The sequence below is a fragment of the Centruroides sculpturatus genome, unplaced genomic scaffold (assembly GCF_000671375.1).
Source record: "Centruroides sculpturatus isolate CEXI.00-Female unplaced genomic scaffold, Cexi_2.0 scaffold1513, whole genome shotgun sequence".
Taxonomy (NCBI): domain Eukaryota; kingdom Metazoa; phylum Arthropoda; class Arachnida; order Scorpiones; family Buthidae; genus Centruroides; species Centruroides sculpturatus.
In genome coordinates this window covers 122,134-133,852 of record NW_019385687.1, presented here as the reverse complement: position 1 = coordinate 133,852, position 11,719 = coordinate 122,134, and the positions used below count along the sequence as shown (strand labels likewise).

Here is an 11,719-nt window from a genome sequence, read left to right as displayed (position 1 = left end):
TTCTTCTTTTTTAGAAAAAAAAGTCTCGTGGCACTATTGGTCGGTCATTTGTAGTCGACGTCGAAGTCGAGAACCAGTAGTTTGGTCTCCTCCGTTCCGTTACGGCTGCCGACCGCACACACCAGTTTGGTGGGAGACGCCCTTATCCTCCAGACCACCCCTCCGCTGCCGCCACTTTCCAAAGCTACCAGGTTGCGGATGAACTCGCCCGTTTTTAGATCCCACAGTTTGACGGTGCCGTCGTCCGACGACGTTATGACGAATTTATTGTTAAACTGCAGACAGGTAACGGCACTTTGATGTTTGTGGGGACCTAATGAAAACACAAAACAAAAAAAAATGTTAATTTTTAGATACCCCATCTTTCCTTATTTTTACGAATTTAATTTCCCACAAAAAACTTTCCACGTACACACACACACACTAAATTATTATTAGGAACTAAATGAGTGGAGTGAGAATACACTAGTGTGTGCACGTATACAGTATCCAGCCAGGAATTTAATCCACGGAAATATAGCACTTTCCATGTTAAAACTGCATCTTGTTAAGGTGTTTAATACCATGTATGAGAAGAAAGCCTTTCTGAACTCATTTTAAAGCAAGGGGGACTTAAACGTTTTCATAATGCTTCGTTTATCTATTTCGAATTTAATAATACCAGTAGGTCTTTAACTATTTTTAAAAGGAAACTTTTGTGTTGATGTTTGAAAATACTGTGGTGTTGGTAAATCTCAAACTGATTAAATTATATTAACAAGATATTGAGTAAATGCTCTTTAAACATCAATTTTTCTGGATTTTTACAATGATAAAAATTACATATAGTTTGTTTACTATTGATATAAATTGTATATTTTTACTTCCTAACTGATCATGTTTTTTCCATAAAATAACTTAAAAATGCATGTAAAATATAAAGAGTTAGTATTAAAGGATTATTTTAACATTGGTAATCTGAAGATTGGAAACTGATGAAAACTGTTTAAAATCAAATTATATATTTCTTTTAAGACACACAACAGTAATTTCATCTTTAGTTAATAAATTCATTAATTATAACAGTTAAAAAAAAATGTTACCTGCGAGAGTTTGAAGACACTGGCCAGTTAATATATCCCATACTTTAACCGTAGAATCGGCATTGCCCGACACGAGTATGTTGTTCCTCAATTCCATTCCGGAGGTGAGAGATTGGTGTCCCATTAGTGTGTGTTTACAGGCTCCCGTTTCGACGTCCCACACTCTGATCGAAGTGTCCAGTGAACCGCTGACTACATGTATTCCATCAAACTATAAATGAAAATATCAAGAAAAGTTCAATTTTTAATATATTAGAATTTTCCTCATTCTTATGTATTTCAAACAAAGACATTACTAAAATAAGTTCTAATGTATAAATACCAAATAACTTGTTATCAACAAAACTTTTATTATCTTCGAGTACTTTTGGTCTAATTTAGACCATCTTCGGGTTCTCTAGCTTTCAAATATATTATAGATATATTACGTCGTGGAATGACTATTTGAAAGTGTGTTCTAGCTTATGTGGAACATAATTTAAAATGTAAAATATGATAAGCAAGTTAAAAATATAATAAAAAATACATTAATAAATTAAGTAATAAAAAATAACAAAGAGAACATTAAAAAATATTAAAAAGTTACCACTAGAATAAAGGTAAACACCTTATACACAAAGCTGCATTTTAAAGTATAACACAAAGTAAAAGTTAAGTATTAGGGACTATCCATAAATGATGCCCACACTGGAAGAAATGGATGGGGTCAAGACAACGGGGAGGGGTTGAGCTTCAGTGGACATCCGTTTTATTTTCATGTTATTTTTTATACTGTTTATGCATTTTATTACATTTATTTAAGAATTCTTGTATGTTTTGTTTTCAATTACAGTATCTATCATTCATAAAGTGATAAAGGTTTTACAGGGGTTTGAGTTTTGTTGATCATCTGAAGAGAGGAGGGATTATGGAAACTTACACAAATTGGGACAAGAGTGGAGTGTAAAAATTTCAAGAAAAATCTGGATGTAATTTATGGACAGCCCCTAGTTCTGAAGACAGTTATTCTCATCAATATAGCAGCCTCCATGTGTTAGAGAATGTTTTTGATCTCTGTTGTTAATATTACTTCCATCCATTAGTGTTCTGTAATTCATACTGTACATGTCTACTCTTTTGCTGTGCAGTCTATAGTGGTATGATGCTACAATCCAATTGGCTTTCAACTGTATCATCAGTTTGTTTACAGATGTGATTTGTTTTGCACCCTTTGTATTACTGTATTACATTGTGTTATTAAAAGTGAACATTACACTGTTTATACCTTCTATTTCATTGTTTTTATTGTAATTAAAATATAAATGTGCAAGATAATACAATGGCAGATAAAAGTGAAAAGAAAAGTCATAAAGCTATTGTATTGGATTCAAAAATTAAAATGATTAAACTTAGGAATGAAGTTGTATGACAAACTGAGAGAGGCTGAAGGTTATGTTTCCCTCACACTGATTCAAACCAAAGTTTTTATTGAAATTAAAAATGCTTACTCCAGTGAACACTACTATAATTAAGAAAAGAAATGGCCTTGTTTGCTGATAAAGACAGACTCTTAAGTCTGGATAGATAATCAGACTGATTGTAATGTTCCTTAAATCAGGCTGTTATTCAAAATAAAGCCCAATTGCAATGACATGAAAGCTACGAAAATGAAACAGTGAAAATACTGAAAGCCATGAATGGTTCAATAGACTACAAGATGTCAAGTGCAGGAAGAGCAGTACATTAGTAGTACATAAGAGCAGTAAATAAGTGAAAAGACAGATATTTTCTATCTACAGCATTAGCCTGGAACCTAAGATGATGTAACTCTTATGCATTATTATGTTTTAATTAAATTTCTAAAAGAATTTCATACCTGAAGAGAATAAACTCTATTAGTATGCCCCTGAAGAGTATGCAGACATTCTTCTCGTTCTGGATTCCATACTTTGACCATGTAATCATAAGCTCCACTCACCACCAATTTGCCATTGTACTGGACACACCTAACAGCCGCCACGTGACCGACCAGCACGTGGAGACACTCACCAGTTTCGATGTCCCAGACACGCAAAGTGGCATCTCTCGATCCACTAACCACTCTAAAAATCATTTATGGTATACAAAATTATATTTGAAATGTTAACGAAACAAACAAAACAGTGAAAAATTTTTGTATTTACTCACTTATTTCCATGAAGATGCATGCATCGCACGGTTGAAGTGTGACCGTACAGCGTGTGAATGCACTGTCCAGTGTCAGCATTCCAGACTTTCAGTGTGCGATCAGTGGAACCGCTGATGATGATGTTGCCGGCCATCTGAGATGACCACACTCCACCTGTGTGACCCATTAATGTTCTCAAACACTAAAACAAAATTTATAGAATCAACTATATCATTTTTTTTACACTTAAAGTAATTGTCCAAGAAGTCATTTGCATTTTAATTTTAAAATTTTGGCATTTTCAAAAAATACCAATTCAAAAGATTTTGCCTAATAAAGATAGCTGTATAATAATCATATCTAGGATTATTTAAACAAAATGATCACAGATAAAATTATGTTATAATCATTATTTAAAGTTTTCAATGAAACAATCTACTTGAAAAATTCTTCAGAATATGAATTTATTAAAACATTTGGTACTATTTATTAATAACATAAATGTTTTTAAAAACAGAATCTGAAGAATAAAAAATATTATATTCAGAATGAATTAAACTCAGATTGTTTCAGTTTGATACAAATAAACTGGGTTTCAACTAGAATAAAATTTTGTTAACTGATGTTTGTTGTAACTTCTATGGAAGTGAAATCCCCTAACTCTGCCCCCTTTTTATAATTGAGACAGGGTTAATAAATAAAGTAATGAAAAATTAAAAATATGCATTTTCCATATTTTTTTAATTGTCACAAAGTTCAGATATCCCAATACCTTAATTTAGAGCAGTGGTTCTTAATCAGTGTTCTAAATGAATTTCTCATAAGGATGCATTAAATTTCAAAAAAATATTTAAAAAACAATAATTGTTTCTGTACTTATTATTATTTTTATATTTTTATGTAAAATAAAAAACTGCAAATGGCTTTAATGTTTCTTTTCATTTATACTTATAAAAGCATCTTTGATATAACATATGCTCATTGGTGTGACAAAAAGTTGTACAGTCCTTCCAACAATAATAGAACACACAGTGATTGCCTAGAAACTCTATTATTTTCATGTAACTTTAATGAAATTCTCTAGTATATTTTATAGTAAGATATTAACAATTATTGCACAAGTTTGGAGAAAAATGAGTAATAAACAAAAGAGCTAGATACTATTAGCAAAAATAGAATGTCCAACATTAATAGAACATCTTGACTTATGGTATCTTTAAATTATAATTAATAGTTGATTTTGCTACCATTTTTGGAAACAAGCTGAAAAATACAATTAGACATTGAATTAATCAAAGATTGCAGTTGTTCTTGTGGAATATTTTCCCATGTCTCAATGAGAGCAGCCTTTACTTCAGTGATGGTTCTTGTATTGCTTTCCCCTGTTATATATTTGAAAAACAAAGTCACCCCAAAGATTTTCAATTGGGTTTAAATCCACACTGAGGGGTTGCCAGTTCAAAGTTGGACATTCTTGCTCTGAAAAAAGGACAATGTTGTTTTTGATACACAGAAGCTTGCATTATCCTGCATGAATTCAAAGTCCTGTCCAGCAATTTTCTGTCCATAAGTTTATAGCTGCCTCCAGACACTCTGGATAAGTTTAAGAGTTACTCTGACCTTCAATAAATACTAGATCTGTTTTTCCATTCCATCCAATCCCTGCCCAAGTCATGAGTGTACCACCATCAGCTACTTTCTTTTGAGTACTGCTTTTGATCTAGTCTTTTGTCTACCCAATAATACTTAAAACCATCAAGTCTGTCAAGATTCTACCTTTTCTCATCTGAGAAAATTACTTTTCACCATCTTTCCTCTCTTTCAAAGTCATTTCCAGCATACTGTAATCAAGGTTGTTTGTGTTTCTTCTTGAGTTGGTTGCCTGTCTTATTTTGATGAAAGAAACATTGTCTGTTGATCTCAAAACATTGTGTACTGTTGATTTACTGCAACTCAGCTTCAATTCATTTTAAATTTTTGCATGGATATGTTTTCTTGCAGTGCATGTCAAACAATTGAATGTCGTTCTCTAGGTATTGTTGAACTCATGCGACCATTGTTTCATTTTCATGTTCGTTGCTCATTATTTATTATTGAGATACTTTGAGATTGTTGAATGAGGTCTTCCCAAATTTTTAGCAATCCAAGTTACTTTTTTCCCCTCCTGATGAAATAAATCAATTTTGATCTTCTTCTCTACAGTTAGGCTGGAGTCACACTTACAGAAAAAAAGCTCACATAACCTTAATGGCAATTTTCTGTTCAGTATGAATTCCATGTTTCACATGTAAAATTGTAAAAGAAAAGAAAAATGGAATAAAAAAAAAAATAACAAACTTTCTATATAAATAGTTCTAAAGTAATTAAACTAAGCAAATTCTACTGTTTCTTTTATTCCAGACAACATTTAAAAAAAGACTTTTTACAAAATAGTGAACAGAATAAATTAATTCACATTACTGGCACCGCTATATCTACATTCATTCCAGCTCTCGCAAATTCAAGCTAAACATCGTTCTTCGTTACCTTTTGACTTTTTTCTTTCTGAGCTTCTATGATTTTGAAGCAGTGACTCAACTATCAACGCGTGTCAAAATGGCCATTGGTCAGCTCATGCGATTTCTCATTTTCAGCACAGCAGTGACATCAGCGACATTGTAAACACATCATCACTTCCAGCGATCTGATTGGTCAACATCTACATCTTACGGCCAGAAAAAATTTTCCACTGAGCATCTCTCGAGTTGATTTTCCAGGAATTTTATGCTTGAGGAATGTAAAATTTTTCTGGATTTGGCTTTCAGTTTACATTTTCAGTGGTGTTTTTCTGTAAGTGTAACTCCAGCCTTAGGTCCTTCCCATGTCCATTTTTAATAGTAAGGTACTATGCAGTTTACTAAACCTTTCTTTTCACTTGTTGATCGTATTTTTATGCAAATTTCATGGATTGCAATTATTACTTTGTTTGTAGTTAATTCCAATCAGTACATATTCTATTAATGTTGGACATCCTATTTTTGATAATAATAGCTAACTCTTTTGCTTATTAATCACTTTTCTCCAAATTTATGAAATAATAATTGATCATTTGCTATCAAACATATTAGAAAATTTCATCAAAGTTACATGAAAATAATAGAGAATTTCTAGGCAATCACTGTATGTTCTATTACTGTTGAACGGTGTATGTGTATGCACCACTAACTCATAAAAGATTGAAAACCACTGATTTACAGTTTAATAAACAAATTCTTGGACTATAATCAAAAATGTTACACTAATATTCCATACATAATTTGCAAAAAGTGCTCTATTGTTTGAATAGCTGATTTTTCTCATATAATCTACGAAATTTGTGATCATCTGAAACTGAAATCTATATATAGATAGATTACTTTTGAAATGAAGCTTTATACACAATGATATTTATTAAAATATAATATTTAATATGTATTTATGTTAGAATTTTGTAATTTTTAAAACTGATTCAGAAAAATCATTGACTTAAACTAAAATATTTAATTTCCACAACAACACCTTATCTCACTGAGAATTATTTATTAACTTTAACAAACGTTTTCAACCTTTTCTACAGGCCATCTCCAGGTTTTTAAAAATCTATGGAACATTGATAATTGTTCTTTTCACATATAACAGTTAAGAACACATTCAGGTTTCAAATTGCTTATTATTCCAAAGATTTTTATATTTTAAATGTGTTCTTAACTGTTATATGTGAAAAGAACAGTTATCAATGTTCCATAGATTTTTTTTAAAAACCCGACAATGGCCTAGAGCAGGGGTCGGCAACCTGCGGCTCGCGAGCCACATGCGGCTCTTTGGATGTGAAGCTGCGGCTCTTCCATACGCAAATATTTATTTTATCAAAAAAAAAAAAAACATTTAAAAATCGTTCTGAATCGATTAACGAGGATTCGGCAACAATTCTATCTCTCAGCCACTTGTACTTGCTTTTCATCGCACCCCTCCCCCGTGACACGCGTCGTCAGTCCGTCGGAAGCTCTCGAGTGACGCCGTCGTCGGATGTTTCTATTATCTAATTTGTTGTGAAAAACACTACTTATATATGAATAAATAGATATTTTTTCTTATGAATATATAGATTAGTTTTTTTTATCAAAAAACTTTATTTATGCGAGTACTATTTATTGTTGGCAAGAAAAAATTTTGTGGCTCTTTAAAAACTTTGAAATTTTGTAAATTAATTTTGGCTCTTCCGACTCAAAAGGTTGCCGACCCCTGGCCTAGAGCATGGCCTTTTTGAGCCCGCGTGCCATACTGTAAGCACACTTAGCTTTAAAGATGTTTATGCGTGCCAAAGTTTTAAATTTCGAATAACGATATTAAAATAATGTAGGCTAGTATGCTATTCATGCCAAGTAATATTAATTGGTAATTAAAACTCACTGTGTTTAGTGTTATTAATCGTTTTTCATTCACTCAAGCACTTTCGACGAATATATTTCCGTCGTCTTCAGGCAAATAAAATGTTTTAATCAAATGCGACCGTTCGAGAGAAGAACACACATAAAATTTAAAATTGAATAATTTTTCGATATGAATCCGCTAAGATTTGAATTATGTGCGATGTTATGAATGTGACGAAACACGGCGCATGCGTGATACTGCTTCCTGTCAGTGACGTGACATGTGATGTAATTCGCCGTTTAATCGTTTGTATAGGGTGATCCATATATTAGGCAGCTCCAGAGTAGGCATGTTGCATGTTTCAAATGTTGTTATATATAGTGACTCCCATATAAAGAGTAGTCTTCGGTCGTTGCATGCCCTGAGTATAGTGGAGTGGGCCCATGGGTTATAATTCATATTGCATACCCTTCTTGCGAGTTCAGTGCTGCACCTTCTTGCAACACTGGGTGTGTGGTCAAGGCATCCAGGTAGCAACAATACTATTCCTGGTAGGGTTATGATTCTCCTTGTTTTCCGTAGGATCGTTGGTGTAGGTAGGATCCTCACTTATTACAGTGGAATGTGATTGGCAAAGAAACTCAGTGGCTCTAAGGAGAAAATATTCTTCTTTACACAGCACAAACTTTTGTCTTTGTCTGAGACTAGAAGCCTTAAGTCAGATGTTGCGAGGTAGCATGCAACCGCTTGGCAGTCCACACAGTGTCTGTACTCGTCAGGTGTTTGTTTCGCTGATGCAAGCTTCATAATTATCGACATCTCCATTTGTGGATAGTTGGTTGTTGCCTGGCACGATTTGAGTGCTGCCAATTACGCTGGAACCAACTGGCTAAGCTTGGTGTTAGGAGGAGGGATGTACTTGGGCCCTCGTAGAATTTCATGTACCGCGGTAGGCACTGCCTGCTCCGTATAATTGTAATATGGAACGGTCACCACTTCTTTGTGCTGTCTGTGTGTGGAACATAGCAACCATTAGAACTTGCTATCTAATTTCGTTTGTATAATTTTTGTGGCTCTGGCCGCTATACTCTGCATTTTACCCAACTGATCGTAAAGTATAACTGGGTCACAGATGTTGGTAAACTGCAGATGCACCGCGTAGAGGTTAAGCTCGTTTTCTGCAAGGCACTTTCGCTTGTTTCGAATTAGTTTTGCAAGAAGCATTTTTTTTCCACACTTGGAAGAGTCCTTCGTAGGCATGGAGGAAATGTCCGATGCTTAAGTGAAATACACTTAGGTACAATATTGTGTGTTCTGCACTTTAAAAGAAACCATAGTTGAGCATGTAGTTTCTGCCACTGCTTCTTTAGTTTCAGCATGCTGTAGAAGAGGTTTTTCGCAGTTTCCATTTCTTAATGTATGATAGTATGCTATTCACGCCAAGTAATATTAATTGGTAATTAAAACTCACTGTGTTTAGCGTTATTAATCGTAACAAATATGTGTAGTCTTTAACCAATATCCAGCGTGAAAATTCCAAACTAATATTGGCAAACGCTTTCGATGCCCCTCCTGGGCTCTTCTTCAGGCCAAATTTAATATCCTGGATTCTTAAATAGAATATTTTTAAATATATTTAAAAATATATTCGAATATAAAAATATTCGATTTAAGAATCCAGTATATTAAATTTGGCCTGAAGAAGAGCCCAGGAGGGGCATCAAAAGCGTTTGCCAATATTAGTTTGGAATTTTCACGCTGGATATTGGTTAAAGACTACACATATTTGTTGTATATGACCCGGTGTGGGAGAAATCCTGGTTTATTAATCGTTTAAGAGTAGTCTTCGGTCGTTGCCCTGAGTATAGTGGAAGTTGCAATGTTGCAAGAAGGTGCAGCACTGAACACACAAGAAGGGTATGCGATATGAATTATAACCCATGGGCCCACTCCACTATACTCAGGACATGCAACGACCGAAGACTACTCTTTATATGGGAGTCACTATATACAACATTTGAAACGTGAAACACGCCTACTCTGGAGCTGCCTAATATATGGATCGCCCTATACAAACGATTAAACGCCGAATTACATCACATGTCACGTCACTGACAGGAAGCAGTATCACGCATGCGCCGTGTTTTGTCACATTTGTAACATCGCACATAATTCAAATCTTAGCGGATTTATATCGAAAAATTATTCAATTTTAAATTTTATATGTGTTCTTCTCTCGAACGGTCGTGTTCGATTAAAACATTTTATTCACCTGAAGACAATGGAAATATATTCGTCGAAAGCACTTGAGTGAATGAAAAACTATTAATAACGCTAAACACAGTGAGTTTTAATTACCAATTAATATTTAAATAAATTAAACGAAAATGCTTTAATTAGAATAAATGAAACAATGATTGAAAAAGACAATCGATAAATTAAAATCGTACGATACGTTACGTGCCACTGTGGGCACGCATGCCGTAGGTTCGCCACCCCTGGCCTAGAGAACAGGTTGAAAATGTTTGTTAAAGTTAATATATAATTCTGAGAGAGATAAGGTGTTGTGGAAATTAAAAAGAATCTAGCTGGGTATTAATTAATTAATTAAGTATTTAAAATATTTATTTTGTTATATTTATGAAATGCAAATACAACTAATAAACTTGTTATTGGAATAGATTAGTTTCATATTAAAACATTTTAAAGAACTTCCATACCTTTCCGGTTGTGGCAGACCACACTTTAAGTGTGTTGTCATCGGAACCACTAACTATTCTATTCCCCGAGAATTGTAGGCAAGTGATGACATGATCATCGTGCCCTTTTAATACCTGCAAAATAATGTATTTCTTTTTTATATTAATATTCAGGATTAATATTCAATTAAAACATAATAATAAAAAATTAAATAAATCATAAAATCATAAATCATAAAACATAAAAAAGTTCAAATTAAGCAGGCTCCACTCTAGAAACTGAACTTCTCAAAACTGTAAGGTCAAGGCAATACCTTGACCTTACAGCATAAACAACCAGAAAGTATTTGTTATTGAAACTTCTTTATAATTGAGGTTTTGAATAATGAATCAAAAATGAAAGAAGCCATCAATAGAAAGAGAAAATAGAAACAACAAGAATTTAAAAGTTAGTAGCTAGAAAAGATATAAGGCACCATAAAGATCTCAAAAAAAAAAAAATCAAGATTTATAAGAACTATTTAGAAAAAGATCAATAATATAATTGACAAACTCAGGAATGGGAAAGTTAAGGTACAGAGCCAGGCTGTTCCAGAAATGTATGTCATTCCAATAAATGAGCCATTCACAAGCCTAATTGATTAACTCCACATTTTGAATTTTTTAAAATTTTAGTGTGAAAGCACTTGATATACTCATAGATTTTTATATTCCTAATAAGTTTTCCTAATACTAAGGATCAATACCACTTAGTGACAAAATTTTATTGGCCGTTGAAAAAATTTTCATTTATTTCAGAAGCCAATCTAAATAACTCAATACTGTAACGTTAATCTGCCAGCGCACACTGAGATTGCAATGCTGCAGCATGTGCTGACCACTGCTTTGTAGATATTGGTAAATTATTTAATGTTATCTCATCACAAAAAGTAAGTAAAAGAAATTAGTTATAGTCCAACTGCCACAGAAGTAAGTATACTTGTGGAATATTGAACAATTGTTTTAATTTTGATTACAATTGTTTTTAGAGAAAAGAAAAGTTATACCTGTTATATCAAGATGGATAAAACTAAAAATAATTTTTTTCATTCCTCGTATTAAACATGATTCTTATAAAAATTTAAGAACAAATCAACATGAGGGACCTCAAATATAGCTGGAAAAAAAAGACATCATTTATGATGATGAATAATCAATTTAAACAAAATTATTATTATTTTGTTTAAATTAACCATTCTAATCGTTCTGTTACTGTTAACCATTGTAACAGTAACAGAATAGTTATTATTCATTTTTGCGAAAAATCTTTAAAAAATGTACACTAATGTGAGGACTGAATATGATGTTATTATGTTTTTCACTTGCCAAATCAATTAACTCCTCCAAATCACACCAAAATCATA

The 11,719-nt window shown here is 32.9% G+C and overlaps 1 protein-coding gene across 1 annotated transcript in view; it reads right to left on the bottom strand.

Annotated features, from left to right (window-relative positions):
• The window catches only part of LOC111641209 (F-box/WD repeat-containing protein 7-like), an 81,013-nt gene continuing 69,294 nt past the window's right edge, over positions 1-11,719 (bottom strand). The window contains exons 9-13 of the mRNA XM_023387343.1: positions 10,338-10,451; positions 3,249-3,430; positions 2,938-3,163; positions 1,083-1,293; positions 1-313 (exon numbers count right to left, since the gene is read on the bottom strand). Coding sequence (XP_023243111.1) covers positions 45-313; positions 1,083-1,293; positions 2,938-3,163; positions 3,249-3,430; positions 10,338-10,451 — 1,002 coding nt within the window. The 3' untranslated portion in view covers positions 1-44. The remainder of the gene's footprint in view (positions 314-1,082; positions 1,294-2,937; positions 3,164-3,248; positions 3,431-10,337; positions 10,452-11,719) is intronic.